The sequence below is a fragment of the Macrotis lagotis genome, chromosome 2 (assembly GCF_037893015.1).
Source record: "Macrotis lagotis isolate mMagLag1 chromosome 2, bilby.v1.9.chrom.fasta, whole genome shotgun sequence".
Taxonomy (NCBI): Eukaryota; Metazoa; Chordata; class Mammalia; order Peramelemorphia; family Peramelidae; genus Macrotis; species Macrotis lagotis.
In genome coordinates this window covers 321,989,934-322,011,575 of record NC_133659.1, presented here as the reverse complement: position 1 = coordinate 322,011,575, position 21,642 = coordinate 321,989,934, and the positions used below count along the sequence as shown (strand labels likewise).

Sequence of the window (21,642 nt, the reverse complement as noted above, 5' to 3'; positions counted from 1 at the left end):
ATCATCATCATCATCATCATCTAACTAGCTTTTGAGGCCTTTTCAGGCCTATTGATGCAAGAGATTCATAACAACATAGTTGACTCTAGTCTGTATTCTGAATACCACATACATGATGCCACGTACACTGAGATTTCCTTACCTGAAGATGAAAGAAGTAGGAGGTGGTCTCAATATTTTTTGGAAGTTCCTGTAATCAAAAAGTGGAACAGTTTAATGTGACTTACTGTTTCCAGAATGGACACAAGAATAGCATATCATTGGAGGAAGGAACCAAGGAAACTCTGTTACCCAGCATCCACAATATCTCAGCATCTTTACCCTGAGAGAGACGCTGCAGTCTAGTTGACCTGTTCCATGTCTGACCAGAAATTCCTTCGCCAAAAACCAGGTTCTTTGAACAGAATTTGGCTAGTGTTCTAAGTATAGATGAGTTGAGACCAGAAGGAAAGACTTCAAATAGGAAGAGACTCAATGTGTATCCATAATTTATTATGTAACTTTCAGTTTATTTATCTTTTTGGATTAGGAAGTATTAAATTTTCTGTCCTCCATTATCCTTCCTACCCTTTATCCCAACTGAAAAAAGTAGACAAATAAAATCCTTGTAAGAAATATACACAGTTCTTAAGACATGCACTATATCATTATTGGTTAGAAAAATCAAATTAAAGCAACACTGAGTTATCATCTCTCACCCAACAGATTGATTATTATGATAGAAAAGGAAAATGAATGTTAGAGAAGATATAGAAAAATTGGAGCACTAATGTATCATTGGTGGAGTTGTGAACTGATCCAACATTCCTGTTTTGTTTTGTTTTGGCAAGGCAATGGGGTTAAGTGACTTGCCCAAGGTCCCCCAACTAAGTAATTATTAAGTGTCTGAGGGCACATTGAATCCAAGTTCTCCTGATTCCAGGGCTGGTGCTCTCTCTACTGCACCACCTAACTGTCTCCATTCAATCATTCTTGAGAGCAATTTGGAACTATGCCCAAAGGTCAATTAAACTGTGCATATCCTATGATCCAGCAACACAGTTCCTAGGTCTATATCCCAAAGAGATCATAAAAAGGGAAAAGGATCCACATGTATAAAAACATTTCTAGCAACTCTTTTTGTGGAAGCAAAGACTTACAAATTAAGGGGAATGTCCATTAATTGAGGAATGACTGAACAAGTTGTGGCATATGAGTGTAATGGAATATTATTGTTCTATAACAAATGACGAGCAGGAAGATATCAGAAAAACCTTGAAAATTCATAAACTGATGCTCAGTGAAGTGAGCAGAACCAGGAGAACATTATACACAACAACAGCAACACTGTGCAGTGATCAACTATGAATGACTTAATTCTTTTCAGCAATTCAATGATCTAAGACAACTCCAAAAGACTCATTATGGAAAATGCTATGCACACCCAGAGAAAAACCCGTGGAGTCTGAATGCAGATCAAAGCAGACTATTTTCGTTTTTTAATTTGTTTTTTGTTTTTTCTTTCTCAAGGTTTTTCTCTTTTATTCTGATTCTCCTTTCACAACATGACTAAATCCTTCTTTTCAAATCCAATTCAATTGCAAATCATAGCATTGCCTTTCTGATATCATGGTCCTCTTCTACAATGTTGACATATGTTATGATTGTATAGATATAACCTATATCATATTACTTGCTGCCTTGGGGAGGGAGATAGGAAGAGAAGGAGAAAAATTTGTAACTCAGTCTTATAAAAATGAATGTTAACTGTCTTTACATGTAATTAGAAAAATAAAATGCTATTAAAAATAAAAAAAGAAAGATTCACAGTCAAGCAAAACAAATTTCTACATTGACCACACAACTCAGATGTGTGTTTCATTCTTCATCTTGAGTTCATCCCCTTTCTGTTGGGCAAAGGTAGTATGCTTCATCATCAACTCTTTGCGATCATGATTGGTTATATAAAAATTATCTTGATGGATGCCATTTACAAGACATTACTACATAGCCTTATTCTATCTTGACATTTCTAGTCTTGTAATCTAGTTGGACCAATTTCTAGAGACTAGCCTAGTACCATTCTTGCTTTTCTAATTTAATCCCCCAACTAATTACTTTCCTTGGTAGCTGTAGATCAGGTGTGGGTTCTCTAGCTTTACCCTGATGTGCTTCTCTTCTACCTTCTAGCCTTCTACTTCCCTCAGACTCTGATTCTTTCTCTTCTCTGTTTATCTCTGTTCAGGTTTGGTTGCCTAAATACTTCCTGTCTTAGCTAACTCCCACGTAGTCTTTCTTGAGGAGCTGACTACACTTTACTGTAGATAAGACTCTACTGGTCTTTTCATGGAATCAATTACCATGGATGTATTATGCATTATAATATCACATAGGACATATTAAACAAGCTATATTTGATAAACAAATGCTGTAATCCAGTCATTCATTCCTTTATTTGTAAAGACATAGAAAAAACTTGGTAAGACTGATAGTCAAACATTCCTTTGATTTTTCCCCCTTGATGGACACTTGCCTTTGCTAACATGCCTTCTAAGAAATGACTTACCAGATAGATGGACCCCCGACAGATGAATCCATCGCCCTTGTAGCCTGGTCTACAGGTGCAAGTCCTTTCTTCCACTGATGTTTGATTGCAGACAGCAAACTGACTGCAGCCCCCATTTCTCTAGTGGGATTGCCAATGGAAGAGTAATTCAGTTAGTTTACTTGTTTCAAACAAACTTGTACACAAGTCCAAGTGATGATTTCATTTTAAATTCATTTGGTAAACTTGAAAAAAAGGGGCTTTGTTCTTGCTCAAGTCTTACTTTCTCTTTAGAATGTAAGCTTCTTGTAAGTAGGGATTGTTTCATTCTTTGGTGCTTAGCACATAGCAAACACTTAAAAATGTCCTTGATGGATATCAATGAATTTGGATTGGTGGGCAGCAGGTACCTTCATTCCACTTGATTTACAAGATGGCAGACTCACCATAACACATTTCTAATACTATATGAGCATGTCAGGGATCATTGAGTTGGTTAGTATAATAACTATTATTATTATAGCTTATTATACAACATATAATATTCCTATTGCATACTATGCATAAATACTATAAAATAGAAATACATGATTATAATGTAACATCATTATTATTATATAACATGACTCTTAACCCAAACAACATTGCATAGTAGAAAGAACAAAGGCTTTGAAGACTGGACACCTCAGTTCAACTCTCCCTTTGGATCTTTACTCCTTGTATGATTTTAGGCAAGTCACTTTATCTCTATGTGTCTTGGTTTCCCCATCTGTAAAACTAGTGGAGTTTACTAGATGACCTCTAGATCCCTTTCTTTTCAATATCAATGATCCCATGAGCAGTGTATTTTTCAATCCACTTCCATTAATAGGAGAGAAACTTAACAGGCAGTTGGCATCATGATCAGGAGTTTTTGTGTGGGGATAAGTGAATGAGAATGCCAATACTATCCCTATCCTCAAAGACTTCAGAGCTGAGGTGAGGACATTTAACAGAGACAAGGGAAAGACTTAGCTATACCTAATAAACAATGTTGAAAAGTGATCATTATGTAGAAATAATAAAGTGACAGCAAAGAATATTCTATTTCTTCATGTACATTATCTATCATCTTAATAATCACCTTGAGAGAAGAGTTCAGTTTTTATCTTTGACATTTAATACATGCATGTTAAAGGTCCTAAGGCTAGCTTTGGAAGAGATTTCAGAGATCACCTAGTCCAAAGATACTAAGTGACTGATCCAAGGTGATAGGGAGTCAAGTGTCAAAAAAGAATTTGAAGCCTGCTCCTCTGACTGCAGTCACTATGTTTACCAGGGCCTTTGAGAAGGATGATTTTTAAATGTGATAGTTAAGAAAGGTTACTCATTACAAGAGGCAAAGACAGACTGCTCTGAAAAACAGCCAAAGTCCTGAAATGAAGCCAAGAACTGTTAGGATAAGCCAATGGGCATGGAGCCAAGGTTGCTGGTTTGCTTTGTCCCTGTAGAATTACAACAAGCCCCAGATCATTCTGAGAATGGGAGGTTGCCAGACCAACCCAAGAGAACAATGCAGTCCTTGTCCCCAAGGAAAGGTGCCAGGGATAGGAATTCTGGGTTAAATAGTTTCCAAAAACCCCTGAGGATCTCAGGTGTTCAGTACTATAAATAAAAAAAGATGGGATGTATTTATAGAAATGAATCTCTGAGGCATTATCACTTTCTGGGAGAGAGGCTTGCTTCTTGATCCCAGTACATCTGTGTGATTTACTCAGGGGAGCTCGGAGGACTGTCCCAGAGAAATACCTTGTCTCTTTGGATAAAAGGCAGTTGGGTGGACACAAATTTTTGTTTATAATCACTTACAATGTCTTTCCTATTAGACACTGAGGTCCCGGAGGATAAAAAGGCAAAGATGGAGAAGTCCCTGCCTTCGTGGAGATTACATTCTATCAAAGGAAATAATGTGACAGGCATCATGGTAGAGTGGACCTGGCTTCAAATCCTGCCTCAGATATTTATTAGCTATTTGACCCTGTGCCTTGGTTTTGCCATCTATAAAATACAGGGTTTGGACTCAGTAAAGCTAATATTCTAACTCAAACATTTAATGGCTATGTGATTCTGGGTCAATCACTTAAACTCTTGGAATCACAGTTTTCTTATTTTTACAATGGGGAGAGGTTAGACTCGAGTCCCTTCCAGTTTTAAATCTATTATCTTATGAACTATGTAAATAGATGAGTTAATCCAGCATCTAAGCAAAGTAATTTCAGGTAATTTTTACCATACTATTGTTATACAGATGCATAGTGAAAGGTTGGGGAAATCTAGGGATTTACTGAGTGACCTTGGAAAAACTACTTTAACCTATCTATAACATCACTTTTTTTTCTCTGTAAACAGGGGATGAGATGAGCAGCCACAGATGAGTGGCTATATGCATTGTTGGAGGGAACATAAAAACTGATACTATTACATATCCATTTGTAAAGCTGAGAAAGCAGATTAAAATATTTAACATGGAAAGGGTAAAAAAGTTACAGAAGTACAATTCCAAGATTATTTGGACACTGTTTAATTTGGTGATCTGGTGAAGAGAGAGGGAAATTTAAAGTCTAATTTATGTGTATATATGCATATATACATATAATATAGACCACATATTTGCATGAATATTTATACCATACATGTATGGTATAGATGGATAGGCACATAGATAAACAGACATATAGATGATAGACAGACAGACAGACAGACTTGGGGTCAAAGGTCTTAGGTAATTCATTTATCATATTTATCTAGATCTAACCTTAAGTAAGATTCAGAAAAGGTAGCAGGTTTGATTTTGAAGAGCATTTGTAAATATATATATATATATATATATATATATATATATATATATATATATATATGAGTGAAGTCAAAAGGTTATTCTCCAATGATAAATGGTCAAAGGATATAAATGGGCAGTTTTGAGAAGAAGAAATTAGATCTATCTATAGTCACATAAAAAATGCCCTAAATCACTATGGATTAAAGAAATGTAAATTAAACAACTCTGAGGGACCACTTCGCACCTATCAGAAATAACAAATGCTAGAGGGGATGGAGAACAATTTGGAAGTAGGCTCAAAGGGTTATAAAACTATCTATACCTTTTGACTAATACCAGTCTGTATCTCAAAAATATTAAAGAAAAAGGGAAAGGACCTACGTGTATGAAAATATGTATAGTAATTCTTTTGCCAGAACTGGAAATTGTAAGGCTGCTGATCAATTGAAGAATGATTGAAATTGTTGTGGCACATGATCATGCTGTGGAAAACAATAAGGGACGATTTCAGAAAAAACAGGGCAAGACCTATATGAACTGATGCAATGTGAAGTAAGAAGAACCAGGAGCTCATTAATGGGCCATGGTACCAGCAATGTTGCAGTGATGAGCAACCGTGAACAATTTGGCTACTCTGATCAATGCAATGATCTCAGATCATTCCTGAGGGCACATGATGGAAAAAAAGCTATCTACCTCCTGAGAGAGAAGTGGTGAACTCTGAGTCTAACTTTATTTTTCTTGCTTTTTTTTTCAAATATGACTAATACGGAAATGTTTTGTATGATTTTACATGAATAACTGATATCATGGGAGGGAGGAAGACAATGTGGAACCCAATATTTAAAAAGAAAAGAATATCCAGAATAAAAAATAAACTGAATATATATCTATATATCTATATATCTATATATGAAAACATTTGTTTCAAAACCTTACTCACCGTTAAGCAGATATTGATGAGAGTGCAAGTTTTCCCATCTCCTGTATATCCTCGCAAACAGTTACAAACTGCCTAAAAAGGGAGAAAGGCAGAATAGCTTTACTAAGTTCTCAGGTCCTTTGTAATGGTAATATAATAAAAAAAAAACCCTCCTTATCACTGCCTTTCACTTCAAAAAGAGATATGATCAACTCATTCACCCAAGACTAACTCTTGGTAATAGACTCTTTCTCTTTAGAGAAGGTGCAATGCAAATCTCAAGAGAAAATAATGAATCTCTAATTGTGGAATTTCTGACATCATCAAGCCGGGTTTGCATTTTGAGGGACAAAAGGATCTGCACTGCCTCTTTGAAGTTATACCAAGTAGGCAGAATAGGGTAATAGAAAGAGCACTGGAAATGAAGCAATAATAGTAACTGGCATTAGCATGGTGCTTTATGATTTGCAAAGAATTTTCCAATATTTTCTCATTTGATCTTCACAGCAACCCTGAAAGGTAGGTGTTATTATTACGAAGAAACTAAGGCAGATCTTCCTGACTCCAAACCCAGTTTTCAATCCACTGTGCCACCTAGGTAGACAATACTAGGGTGCTGGCTCAGTTTATTATTTTTTTTTCTGGCCTCAGTTTAAAAAGGAAAATAATGGTCACCTTCTTTCTGTTTTTTTTTTTTTTTTGGCAGTGTTACTGGATGGGGGAATATAGATATAGTTTAGCTAGATTTCAGTAATGCGTGTATCTGACAAAGCCTTCTTTGTGGAAAAGATGGAAAGAGGGGAGCCAGATGATAGTATAAGTAGCTGGACTTAGAAACAGTTAACGATCAGATCCAGTAAGTCACCAAGTCACCAATATGGCCTGGAGAGAGGTCTGTGGGGTAATGCCCTTGGATCCATGCTGGTTAGCATCTTACTATTCACTTGGGAGAAGATATAGATGACACATAGCTAACTGATATGTTTGATAACAGAATCAGGATTCAAAATTATCTCACTAAGTTAGAATGAAAAAACAAATCTAAGGAACTGAAATTTAATATAGGTAAATAAAAAAAAATCAGTATCCTATTGTGGATAGAAAGTAGAAAGATCTGAATTACAGGAATACTTCTAATAAGTACTGGCTAGGTGACTCTGGATGAATCTCTTATCTTTTTTTTATTTAGTTTTTTTTTTTTTTGCAGGGCAATGGGGTTAAGTGACTTGCTTAAGGTCACACAGCTAGGGAATTATTAGATGTCTGAGGCTGGATTTGAACTCAGGTCCTCCGGACTCCAGGGCTGGTGCTCTATCCACTGCACCACCCAGCTGCCCCTGAATCTCTTATCTTTTCCGTGCCCTTGAATATAAATGGAAGAACAGGTACCATCTGCTTTGAGAGAGATGGTTTTTTCCATTAGAGTTCCTTCTGCCAATGAAATCTCAGAATCAATCCTTTCTAAGAAATAGAAATAACTAAACTAAGGTTTTTTTAAAAAAGAAAACTGCTCAACGATTGGGGTGGGGATGCCAGGACCTGACTAAAAACCACTTTCTAAAAAAAAAAACCCTGACCAAACCACTTTCTAAGCCACAGTTTATAAGGAGATTTGGGTATTTTAATGGGCTGCAAGATCAAAATAAGTAAATATCTTAAAGCAATTTCAGGCTATGTGAAGAGCAGTTTCTCCTAGGGCTTCTATTCTGCTATAGTCAGACCATGTCCTAGAACACTCAGTTCCAGGCTTCACATTTTAAGGATACTAACAGCCTGGAAGAGTCCAGTGGATGGCTTCAGGGTGGTGTAAGAATGACTGTCCGCAAAGAGTCTGACTAGGAGCAATAAGACTGACTGAGGCAAATCTAGGCTCTGTGTAAGAATTTAACAATTCAAGTAACCCTAACACGGCACAGACTCCTTCAGAAGGTGGGGATCCTCCATCACTGAAGGGAAGTCTTTGGTAATAATGTTTGTCCTTCGTTTTTGAAGAACACCACGACATCAGGGAGGGGATGCTGTGACGAGCATGTGAATTGGATTTGAGTGAAGTCACCAGTCTCACTTTCTCCTCCAGAGTCATCCGGTCTAGTGGCCAGATATGAATTAGAACTGGAGATGACCCTGAATGTGCACCAGTTGGGGTTAAGTGACTTGCCCAAGGTCACACAGCTAGTATGTGGCAAGTGTCTGAAACTGGATTTGAACTCCTGTCCTGATAGGTTAGCTGACCATCTTCCAATGAAGCTATAGACAATATTCCTGTTTTGGTACAGCTTGGAGCTCTGAGATTCTGTTTTGATTCTGGATAGCCCCACTGACCAAATCACTTTCTAAGTCTCAGTTTCTTCCACTAGAAATTGGGGATAATAATAGCTATATTCCCTTCTCCACAGGGTGGTTGTTGTGAGGAGAGAATGGAAGCTCCTTGAGGACACAGTCATTCAATTTGATCTTTCTGTCCTCTTAATATAGCATAGCAATTGCCTGACATATAGTGGATGAAGAGTCATTTCTTCATTTCTCACCAATTTGCTATCTAGACTTCTCCATTATCTCTACATGGTTAACCGCCTCCTCTCCCTTACTTTGCGATATTTTTTTTCTGTGTTGTCTTTTTTCCTCCCTTAGAATGTAAACAGAGATTATATTTGTATTCACAGCACTTAGCACATAAGCCTGTTCTAGCTTGGAAACTAGTCAGGAAGGCCTGAGTTCAAATCCATACTTAGGCATTTACTAGTTGTGCCACCTTGGGCAAGGCCCTTAATCTCTATTTGCCTTCTTTGCCTCAGTTTGCCAGGATTGTGAGAATCAAAGAAGATAATAGGACCTGAGACATACTAGATACCATATAAAGACTATTTTATTATTACAATTGTTATATAATATATTAATACAATGATCTATAATAATTATAATAATAAAATGTTATTAATAAATGCTTGTGACTAATAATACATTGCTATATAAAGACTATTGTGATTATAGTCACAAGTAATTAAGAAATGCTTGTGGACTAATAAAACTTATTGATTGAGGAGGGCTGTGAAGAAATAGAGCTGTTGATAAGATTAGACTATCAGCGGTAGCTGAAGCTGTCTATTTAGTGGCTAGTCTCTATATTTTCCTGTTACCCTGGAAGAATATTCATCAGACCCTGAGCCATGTTCTTCAAAGAACCTTCTCTGGGTCTGTCTCTCTGCTGGCTTGAGGTTTAGAGGGTCTGAGGGTTAGAGTTGGAAAGGATCTTGGAGGCCATTCAATCCAATGTCTTCCTTTTAAAAAAATCGTTCTTCTCTTTAATAAATAGTAAACACAAACATTTCCCTCTTTGAAAAAGATGAGAAAAAGGACTATCCACGAAACTGATAAACTTCTTTATGGATAACTTGTTTTCCTTTAAAAAATCAAATTTAATAATCATTTTAACTTTATGCTATGTTCCTAATAATGCTTCTGTTTTCTTCTATGTATTTTTATGATTCATTTCCATTCCTTTTTTTAAAGTATTACTTTCACTAGTTCCATCTTAGCCTCCTTCCAAAAAAGCCTTCTATAATAAATAAGTAAATTCATGCAGAACAACAAATCTGAAAGTGTTTCCTTCTGCTTCCCTGGTCCATTATCTCTCTGCCAAAGAGGTATGAAGCATTATTCATCCTAGATCTTCAGTAATCATAAATAAGGAAAATTGAGACTGGGAGATTAACTACTTACCAAAGTCACATTAGTAGTAAACATCAAAGGCTGGATTTGAACCTGGATCTTCTGATTCCAGATCTGATGTCATGTTATCATTGCCCTGATACCAATGATACATTCTATGGTGCCATGCTACCTCATTCTCTTCAAAGAAGCTAATAGTTAATGGCCCCCAAGGACTTCACCAAAAGAAGTCTAGAACAAGGAGGAAGGTGGGGCATGGAAACACAGTTTACCTGGTTGGGTCCAACCTGGGTGCATTCTGCATTTTGGTCACAGCCACCATTGTTTTCCAAACAGGGGTTGATTTCTTTGAAATATAAAGATGACAATCAGTCAGATTAAAGTGCTTTTCCAGGGGAGGGGTCCTAGGAGAATTGGGCATTTGCCTAGACAGCATAAGCTGTGAAGACTTTAGATTACTCTGTTAAGAAACAGTAATAATATTTTTTTCACATGAAATACTTTAATTTTGAATTTGATTACTTTAAAATGTTTTATATATATGTATATATGTATATACATATATATATCTCAGTTATCAATATTTCTTGTTAAAAAGTTATTTGAATCTCCTCCAAGTAAAGTTCTACTCCAATGTCTCTTTCTATAGGTGGTAGCCCTGGGAGCTAGAAGGCTATATGTCACAGAATACAAACATAGAAGATAATGTCAAAGTGAAAGATAGTCAAATTCTACTTGCAACTTCTACTTCTATCTTTAATTTTAACCCTGGCCTTCTAAGTTCACAAAAGTATATACATAATAGGTTGGCTATAAGTGATGAATTCTTTTTTTAATTTTTATTAAAGATATTATTTGAGTTTTACAGTTTCCCCCCAATCTTGCTTCCCTCCCCCCACCCCCACCCCACAGATAGCACTCCATCAGTTTTTTACTTTGTAAGAAACAGTAATAATATTTGTCCTTCATTCTTTTTTTGTTTTTTAGATTTTGCAAGGCAATGGGGTTAAGTGGCTTGCCCAAAGCTACACGGCTAGGCAATTATGAAGTGTCTGAGACCGGATTTGAACCCAGGTACTCCTGACTCCAAGGCCAGTGCTCTATTCACTGTGCCACCTAGCTGCCCCTGTCCTTCATTCTTGAAGAAGAGCCTGGCATCAGGGAGGTGATGCCATGACAAGCCCATGTCTTGCATTTGAGTGAGGGGGTGCTATACTAAGTCACCAGCCTCACATTCTCCTCCAGAGTCATCTGGATCCAGTAGCCAGATATGGATCAGGATGACTGGAGATGACCCTGGATGCAAGACAATCAAGGTTAAGTGACTTGCCCAAAGTCACATAGCTAAATGACTGAGGCTGGATTCAAACTCCTGTCCCCCTGACTCCAAGTTTGGTGCTCTATTCACTGTACCACAATATTAGGGAGGGGTAGATAAGTGGTGTAGTGGTTAGTGCTGTAATGATAAAAGTGTATTCTTACTGTCCCTTAAATTTAGGTGCCTAGGGGAAAATTCCAGCTTCTCCACCCTAGTTATGGCTTCACACATACCTAAGCACACGATACCATCCCCGGTGTATCCTGCTTTGCAAACACAGACTCGATTTCCGGGGGTGGTTCTCCTGCAGTCCGCTTTGGGGGAGCAACCCCCATTACTGGTTTTACAGGCATCAATTGCTACAGAAAGGAATGGATTATAGCTTGAGAACGAGAAGTCACCTTGGAGATCTCTTATTCCACACCCCCCCCCATTTTACAGAAAAGGAAACTGAGGTGAAGCATCTTGCCCCAAATCATTCAGGTAGAACATAGTATGATCAAGATTTGAACCCATATCTTTTGCTTCCACATCTGATGACAGAAGGGAGAAGGGTGGAGTTATCTCATGGCTCTTCTTTCTTGTCACCTTTATCTTTATAATTTCTTAACATTCAATTTGGATTATTTGGGAGTTTATTATTTCTATTTACTCTGCTAGAGTCACTGGATACATTACTTTCTTTTATTCTTAATCTGATCTGAATGAACATCAAATAAAAACCAACATTTTCATATAGGTTGTAGACCAGAGGATAAGGAGAATATGTGAATTTCTATTATTTAAGCTACGTAAATTAAGTAGGCTTGCATGAACAGATGCTGAGGGCAGTGAGCAGAAGCAGGAGAACATTGTATGCATTAAAACAGCGGCATTGTGAGATGAGCAACTAGGAAGGACTTTGCTCTCCTCAGTGATCAAGGATAATTCTAAAGAACTTGGGTTTCTATTTAAATTTAAAATAATTTTAATGGGGATTTACATTCCTTTGGAAGAACAAATTAAATATAAGGTAATTAATGTATTAGCTTTGTACTATTAATTTAATTAACACAAATTATATTATTAGTAATATTATTAATAAATGATAATACTAAATATGTTTTTGTTTGATGCTGTTGTTCAGTTTCAGGACATCTAGTAAACGATGTCATGACTTTCAGGGCCTAGGCTCTGAGGCTGAGGAGTTGAGGTGATCACAATAGTTTTTTTCCCTCCCTCTAAGAGAAAACTCAGATGTCTTCTCCTTCTGGGAGTTTCTGATCTATCTCTCTTCCTCCATCTCCTTTATTGATTGAATAATATCTCTTGTCCCTCATATTTCTGATTGGACTTTGCCTGCACTTTTCCAGGTATCACATTTCCCTCTCTGTGTCATGGTTATTTTTCCCCTCATATGGTAGCCCTTGAAAACATGGGTTGTGTCATATCTGTTTTTATAGCCCTGGTCCTTATCTGGTGGCCTACACAAAACAAGTGATTAATAAATATTTGTTGACTTGCAGAAGGGATTCTGACTAAAGGAATGGTCTGGTGAATGGAATTTGATCACCGGTTTGTCAGCCTCTTAGTTGACCCAGTAGAAAATGAAAATAGTCACAGTCCAGGCCCATCAACCCCAGCTCCATCTGGGAATATAATGTTTCCTGCTTATGGACACATCTTTGAGGTTCCTCTCCTTTTTTTTTTTTTACAAACATTATGTAGGCTGTCATATGGAAAAGTAATTAGACATATTATCTGTTGCTTTAGAGAATAGAATTGAAAGAAAGGAGTCTGGGGGTGTTCGTGACCTACCAGGTCAACAGGAGACAACTATTATTATAGGCAGCTTCCAGAATGAATGCAACAGATGCATAATAATTTGGGGCCCTTGTGACCACAAGTTCCATGTAGTGCATTCAACTGAAGAGGCAGCATGGAATGTTAGACTTAAAGTTGGGCCTGCTCTGCCCCAGACATGGTGCTGAGTGGATCATAAATAATTCTTTATTAATATAATTATAGTTAAATAATTTATATATTTCATACATTAATAATTTATATAATTGCATAGTAATCAAACAGTAAGAGAATAATGTGGATTATATATTGATTTTAGATAATAATTATTGACACACATTAATTATTATATAAAATAATATATAATTATAATACATAATTTATATAATTATAATTATATAATTCCAAACAAATAAATAATATAATCATAAAATAACCACAGCTTAAATTTGTATAACCCTTATTATATTTTAGGTATTATATTTTACAAATATTATCTCGATTTGATTCCAGCAACTGTGGAAGGTAACTGCTATTATTCTTCTTCTCATTTTACAGATGGGGAAACTGAGACAAAAGAGACTAAGTGACTTCTCTAGGGCTGCACAGTTAGTATCTGAGGTTAGGCTTGAACTCAAATCTTTTTGCCTCTAGGGCCAGTATTTTATTCACTAGGTCATCTTGCTGTTCCTAGGAAGACCTAGGTTCAAATCTCATCCCAGGTACATGTTAGTTGTGTGTTGATTAGCAAGCTGATTCACATGTCTGAGCCTCAGTTTCTCATCTGTCCAATAAGAGTCCTGGACTAGATGGCTTTTGAGGTCCTTTTTAGCATTAAGTCTGGGTTCCTGTGAATTCACTGTTCACAATGATTGAAGTCCCCAGAAATTTCCATTGGACCAAAGAGCAAAACACAAGGATTTATCACCAGGATGCTTTGAAGAGGCAGGAAATGAATCCCCTCACCTGTGCAGACTGTCCCATTCCCTTGGAAGCCGGCTGCACACTTGCAGAACGCTGACCCATCAGAATTAAGAAGGCAGCTAAGAAACAAGAGGCAAGTTACAAGATCAGAAAACCAATCCATGAGTTTTTATGAAGCACCTGCTCTGAGCCAGGCCCCATGCTGAACACTGGACGTATAAAGGCAAAAGACCTAAAGAAATCCCTACCACAGTTCTTGCAATAATGACACCCGCACAGGAGCAGAAGCTACTGGTAGGATTGTCCTATGCTCAAAACTCCCCAGTTTTTTTTTTTTGGTTAAGTCCCCAAATGTTAATTCCCAATAGTGGGTGACCACTGTCTGCCAGTTAAGACAATGGCATTTAACTCACAGATCAGCTGGATTGTAAGTAAAAATGGAAGGGACTTTTGGAACTTAATCCCCACATTTTGCAGTTGAGAGAACTGAGGCAGAGACAGGGGTCATAGGATCATGGATCTAGGGGAAGAGGGGAAAGTCAGATGTGCAAGAAAGGGAAGGAAAGGAGAGGGAAAGGGAAAGGGAAAGGGAGAGAAAGAATCAGAGTCAGAAACAGACAAAGAGACAGAGATATAGAGACAAAGCTACAGAGAGAGAGAGGGAGAGAGGGAAAGAGAGACAAGAAAGACAGTGAGAGAGACAGACAGACAAATAGAGTCAAAGACAGGGAGATCCAGAGAGACAGAGAGATAGAAAGACAGAGAAAGGAAGAGAAACACACACAGAGACACACACAGGGAGGGAGGGAGGGAGGGGGGGGAGGAGAGAGAGAGAGAGAGAGAGAGAGAGAGAGAGAAAGAGAGAGTCAAAGAAAGAGAGAAAAGGCAAAGAGCTAGAGGAAGTTAGAGAGAGGAGGAAAGAGAACCCCAGAAACACTTCTATTCTATGCCCTAACTTAGGGAAGATTCATTCTCACTCCTCTTGAACTCAAAGGATGATAGCTTTAGAGCCATGCCTTCATTTTACAGAAAAGAAAACTGAGTCACAGAGTAGGTGACTTACCTAAACTCACAAAGGCTGTGACAGAGGTGAGGCTTGAACCCAGCTCCTCAGATTCCAAATATACTATCCCCAACCCCATTCCCCACACTATAGCACCATTGAAATACTAAGTTCATTAAGAAACTCAACAGGGTCAGTGGTTCTACTTCTTACTCCTTGGGTAAGGCACACAGTTTTTCCTCCTCTTTAAAATGAAGGCGTTGGACTAGATCTGGCCTCTGAGGTCCAAGAGGACTGAGAATGAGCCTTCCCTAAGTCAGGGAATTGAAGTCCATCTGTCTCCTTCCTCCTCCTCCTCCTCCTCCTCTTTTTCCTCTTCCTTTCTTTCTCTTCCTCCCTCCCTCTCCTCTTTCTCCTCACCCCCCTTCTTGCTTTCACAGAACTGGTGCCAGATCAGCTCACTGAGAGGATGTCCTGGGGAACTTTCTATTTTGGGTCTGTTTTCAGTGCCATTTGGATTGCACTAGGGCAATATCGCCCACTGCCTGCAGATGACCCAGATAGAGGTGGCACATCGTGACGCAGGCAGACGACTTGGATCTGCTTATCCATGCATCATTGGGTAGGTGCTTCACATTCAAGATCTCCAGCTCCTCATCTCGACATTGATTGGGTTGGACTCGTTGGGGTCTTGTCCAGTGTTAGATCTATGATCCTGTTTACTTCCTGTATGACTCTGGGCAAGTCTGTTTCCTTAATTCTAAAATGAGGGGATTGGACTAGAGGATTTCTCTAGTTCTTTCCAAGTTCTAAATCCCATGAATTCAGGTGGCAACTTCCCAAAGGGAATATGAGGAGCTGCTTGTGGCCTAATTCTCAGATATCCTAATTTTAGCCTCACAACAAATTCTAGGAACACATCCTATGCCAGAAGGGTATTCAGTAACTATAAAGCAATTGTGACTTTAGCACTGATTCTGTCCACATCAAGTGTGACCAAATGTAACCCAGGCAGCCCTGTCCCCCCTGTCCCATAGGCCCTGGGACAATGGATGAGCTGGAGATCCCCTGGAAGAAATAATTTCCCTACTCAGACACACTCAGAGAGTGTGGAGGGGAGATACTTACTTTGCACTGGTGTGGCAGGTGCTGTTACAGTCATCTTCCTTGATCTCTGAAAAAAAAGAAAAAATTACTCCTCCTCTGGGAAGGCTGGACTTCATGAAAACCATGGAGCCCCTTTCATGTCCAGAAAAATTCAATTGATTACTATATTACTCCCCAAGTCAGCAGCGTGCAGAGACATGACAAATCAGCCTCTATGGCCATCAGTCTCTTTGTCTATAAAATGAAAAATTTGAACTTAATTGCCTCTAGCTCAATATCTACGATCCTATCAGTGATCCACGGTCACATAACCCTCTTAAGCATCACTTTCCTCTTCTGTAAAATGAGAGTGTTAGATTAGTTGGCTTCTGAGATATTGTCTAGCTAACCCTACTTCTATGATCCTATGATCTTGGGCTTCTCCTGGACCATGGAAGTAATGTACCATAAGAGGAATGTAGAGTTTCTGTGACAAAACTTCATAGAATTCCAAATATAAAGTTGATAGGAATCTCAAAGATCATCTAATACATCTCCCTTCATTTTTTTTTTTTAGATTTTTCAAGGCAATGGGGCTAAGTGGCTTGCCCAAGGCCACACAGATGGGTAATTATTAAGTGTCTGAGGTCGGATTTGAACCCAGGTACTCCTGACTCCAAGGCCGGTGCTCTATTCACTTCGTCACCTAGCCACCCACCTTCATTTCAAAGATAAGGAAATTGAGAAGTCTAGAAATATTAACTAAGTAAGAAATGGGATTTGAAGCTAGGTTTTTTGGCTCCAAATTCGGTGCTTCTCCCACTCTGTACAAATATCTTACATTCAATGGGCAACTCTACCAAATATTGAAAGTCATGATCTTCAGCTTCCTTTTGTTGGTTCTTAATACTGGTGTGCATCTCTGGAACTAAACATCATATTGTAAGAGAGGGAGATGGACAAGTGATTGGATCTCCGTCTTGGAGTGGGGAAGATATGGGTTCAAATCATGCCTCTGAAATTTATTATATGTGGCTATGAGTCTCAGCTTTACTAGAGTCTCAGCCTCTTCATCTTTAAAATGGGGGTGATATCACTTGTAGTGCGTATCTCATCAAGCTGTTGTGAACATTAAATGAGGTAATATTAGCAAAGTGCTTTGTAATCTTAAACCACTTTAAAAATACCATTATCATTTTTGCTGCTTCTTGTTTCCTCGCTTGCAGTTTTCAAGAGTGTTCTCCAGTGTCTCCAGTGTTCAAGAGAACTTGCCATGTGATGGAAAGAACACAGGGATGACGAGGAGGGAATTCTGGGTTCTAGTACTATAAACATCTCTTTGATTGACTATTGTGACCTTTGGAAAACCACTGGGTTGCTCTTTATTTGTCAAATGGCATATATCCACCCCATTTGTTGTAGCCACCTCATAGGGTGAGACTCAAATGACATAGTGTATGTGACAGCACCTGGCCTAATCCTATTGTTTCATTCTCCAAGACCTTAAGCTAAAGAGAAGGTATAAGTCTTCATTGGTAGGAGTTTCCTTTACACTAATTAATTTGCACTAATAATTAATATATTAATGTATAATAATATATTGTATAATAGCATATTGTATTATATAATAATATATTGCATTAATGTATGATAACATATTAATATAATTAATAATTAATACATCAACGAGATCACATATTTATTATTATAATTAATAACAATGATCAATTATATAATTATTATATTTATAATAAACATTATATAACATATATTTTCTAATTTAATAATTGTATTATATAACTATATTGGCTATTATATGAATTATCATAACTATTATGTTGTATACTGATAATTATATCATAGAATTATTATTATTATTATTACTATTGTGTTATATAATTAAAAAATTGTATTTGTTTAAGGCAATGGGGTTAAGTGACTTGCCCAAGGTCACACAGGTAGGCAATTATTAAGTGTCTGAGGTGAGCTTTGAACTTGGTCCTCCTAACTCCAGGGCTGGTGCTCTATCTACTGCACCACCTAACTGCTCTCCTGTGCTATATAATTTAATGAATATACACTTTGACACCAAACTCAGTTCTCCTTCCACTCATTATATTAGAATTATATCACATGTAATGCTTATTACATTACATATGATAATTGTTACTTAATGATAGAATTATGATGCTTCTATATAAGATGAAATTATGATATAGAATATGCTAAATTGCATATGATGATGATGATAATGAATATTACTGTTTTTGTTCAAAGACTTAAGACTGACCTACCACTGTCACATTTCACGCCCCTCCAACCAACATCACATTCACAGGATCCATCACCACTGGGCCCCTGGCTGCATCGTCCATGGAGACAACTGCATACTAAATCAAAAAGGAAAACAGTAAGCAAAACCCCATCCTGTGAGCAAGATGTGCATTGTTTATTACTAGTATCAGCTACAACCATGGCCTTGATGTGACTTTCTAGAATTTGCTGATCCTGTATGAGGCCAAGCCTATAGCTAATACTTATTTCCAGAGAGAACATATAATCTCTGAAAGTACAAGAGAGCTATGGTCCAATGGAATAGTCTAGAAAGCCCTGAGTTCAAATCCAGATAAAATGACTAGCTATGTGACCCTGAACAAACCATTTCTCCCCATTTGTCTCAGTTTCTTCATCTATAAAATGAGCCAGAGAAAGAAATGGCAAACCATTCTGGTATCTCTGGCAAGAAAATGTGTCAAGAAAAGTCAAACACAACCAAAAAGGTTGAACAATCATTGGCAAAATATACATAAAAGGATTTGCAAACTTTTAAGGATGGTGTAATATCAGTTCTCAAATAAATCGGAATAGGGATTTGATCTATTTGCTATAGAGGAATCTTGAAGAAGGAAAATTCCCTTCACCAATGTAGATTCACACCTTTTCTCCATCTAACAGAAACTGGAGGTCTTAGAAGTAAAATAACTTGGTTGCAGTTGATAACACAGCTATCTGTATATCTTTCTAGGTTTCTGGGCAGCCCTTTGTTGATTATGGCACATCATCTTTCATCATAAAAATGTGAATGATTCTTATTATAAGAATATGGATTGGTGTTTAAGAGGAAGCTGCCATGTCCTTGAGGGAGCCTGGCAAGTTTCATGGTATTTAATTAAAAGAAAAAATCTGAGAAAACCTGGACCATATGCAAAGAGCATGTGAATTGGATTTTTATCATCTAAATGATAAATAAAAAATGAGAAAACTATCAACTAAATGAAAATTTTGATAGCTCAAGAACACTGTTGCTTAGAGATAGAGACCTTGCAGATGACTTGTCCATTGACCTGAAGGCACTTCAAGGGAAGATCATTTTTGAGGTCATCTAGCTATCTGATAGCAGGGAAAGAAAGACCCCATGCCCTCCTCACCTTGGTCACAGTTGTATCCATATTTGCCCTCCGTGCAGGTCTCACAGGCTGTGCCACTGAACCCTTCTTCACACTCGCATACTCCAGTCCCGTTCACTCCATCTAGGCAGATGCCATTCCCAAAGCAGGCGTTACCAGCTTTGCCAGGGCAGAGCTGGCACTGAGGTCCAAAGAAGCCTGCACAGCACTCTTTAGTCTGAAATGGAGAAGTTAGTCATTTTGGACTCCAAAGCTCGTATCTCAAAGGATCATGATAGATAGCCCTAGAACCCAAAGGGACTTCAGAGTTTTTAACCCAAGTCTCTCATTTTATAATTATGGAAACTAAGGTGAGGCCAAATGACTTGCCCATGGTTGCACAGGTAGAAAGCCTCAGAGGTGTGATACACTTCAAGTCTATCACAGTTTTGTCCAGTGTTGTAGGATTTGGCTATAAAGGGGTGAAAGGTGTATGTGGGATCCTATGGCACCTCTCTAAGGCTTTGGTTCTTTAACTTCAAGGTTGGGAGAGTTGGACTGGGTGACCCCTAAGTCACTTCAAAGTCGATGATGTGGTAGCTTGGGCCTGGAAGCCCTGCTGCTGGGGAAGCTAAGACTGTTGGATCATCTAGGTTTTGCAAATTTAAACTGAAGATGATCTAAATCCAATATGGAGTCCAAATTAAATCCAGTTCTAATATTCTCATACTCATACATTCTCAACTGCCGGGAGTGGGGGGAGGTACCCAGAAGTGTAAGAAGGGAAACATTGACTCAGGTTAGAAAAGTGAAGAAGGTCAAAGCTTCTATGCCCATCAGTATTGGGAATGATCTTGTGAGGGACTGGCGTTCTTTCATCTTGAACCAGATGGGCTCAGTCTCAAAAAAGCATAATAATCATCTATGCTTCTTAAAAAAAGAATAGAAGAAAAAAGATGGGAGGGTCGGGAAGATAGAAGAAGAAAGAAAGGAAATAAAAAATAAAGGGGAGAATAAATTTATAAGGGGAGAATAAATAGGATTTTTAATACCAGTCTCATGGGCTACAAATTGCCCAGGCTAAGATGCACAAAGGAGAAATAGGAATAGTCACTCTATAGAGGAGGTAGACTGGGAGTTTTGGGGAAACATCTCCCCAGGAGAAACAAAGGAGCCTTACCTAGATCAAAGAAAAGGAGTTCCAAGGTTGTATAGAGACAGACCCACAGAAGGTATTTTATTGATAAGAGAGTAAGTATTTTATTCATAACAGAAGGAGAGCTGGGTCACTGATGTTCTCTTGAAGAATACTTTCAACAAAATATTCTGATAAGATCAGTCTCAGAGAAATTCATTGACTACTGAATAAATCTAATCTTTGGCAACTCCTGAGACCTCAAGGTTTACACATTCACCCCAGAATCCCCTGATATCCTGTCTTTCTTACTCAATCTCCCAAGGAAAGTGGCCTCACCTTATAGTTATCTTTTGCCTCTGTAATGTCCCTCTGAGACTCTGTAGATATGGGTGTTCCCTGGCATTTCCACCTACCTGGTGACTCCCCATCACCTGATGCTAATCAGTCTTTTGATATTCTAGCTTTACTTTCTGATTTATTGACCTCCAGTCAAATTGACCAAGGCTGGAGGATTTATTCTCTTCCTCCACAACTCCTATGGCCAAGAAATAAGAACTGAGTCTGGAAAAAATTGGTAAGGCAATGCGATTTGTGTCATAAATGTCAGATTTGAACCCAGTGTTCCTGGGTTCAAATCCTGGCCCTGACACATCATCAATTTGACTTTGGAAAAGTTGGCCTATCTGGGGCTCCAATTTTCTGAACCTGTAAAATGAGAGAGTTGGAATGAATTGCCTCTAGGGTCCCTTTGTTCTCTTAAGACTGACTGATAAACTTTTTATTGTTTCAGATGGCCATGTATTTAATTCAGTCATTCTCTGAGCAAGCTGCTAGGGTGGTTACTGATAGAGAGAAGTTGTTCATTCTGCCTGTGCCTATGTTTTTACTTCTGTCAAATGAAAATAATAATTCCTACCTGAACTTGTGATGGAAAATTCCATCCACATCCAGAGAAAGAACTATGGAGTCTGAGTACAGACCAAGGTGTGCTATTTTCCATTTAAAAATTTGGCTTTAGGTTTTATATTTTTTTATTCTCTCATGATCTTTATGTTCTTTTTTTCTGATTTGT

At 38.0% G+C, this 21,642-nt stretch overlaps 1 protein-coding gene across 1 annotated transcript in view; it reads right to left on the bottom strand.

The window, feature by feature from the left end:
- Positions 1-21,642, bottom strand: part of STAB2 (stabilin 2) — a 165,948-nt gene that overhangs the window by 43,230 nt on the left and 101,076 nt on the right. The window contains exons 38-46 of the mRNA XM_074226721.1: positions 19,475-19,670; positions 18,341-18,436; positions 16,089-16,134; positions 14,000-14,076; positions 11,485-11,610; positions 10,206-10,279; positions 6,286-6,357; positions 2,546-2,665; positions 143-190 (exon numbers count right to left, since the gene is read on the bottom strand). Of these exons, the coding sequence (XP_074082822.1) occupies positions 143-190; positions 2,546-2,665; positions 6,286-6,357; positions 10,206-10,279; positions 11,485-11,610; positions 14,000-14,076; positions 16,089-16,134; positions 18,341-18,436; positions 19,475-19,670 (855 nt within the window). The remainder of the gene's footprint in view (positions 1-142; positions 191-2,545; positions 2,666-6,285; positions 6,358-10,205; positions 10,280-11,484; positions 11,611-13,999; positions 14,077-16,088; positions 16,135-18,340; positions 18,437-19,474; positions 19,671-21,642) is intronic.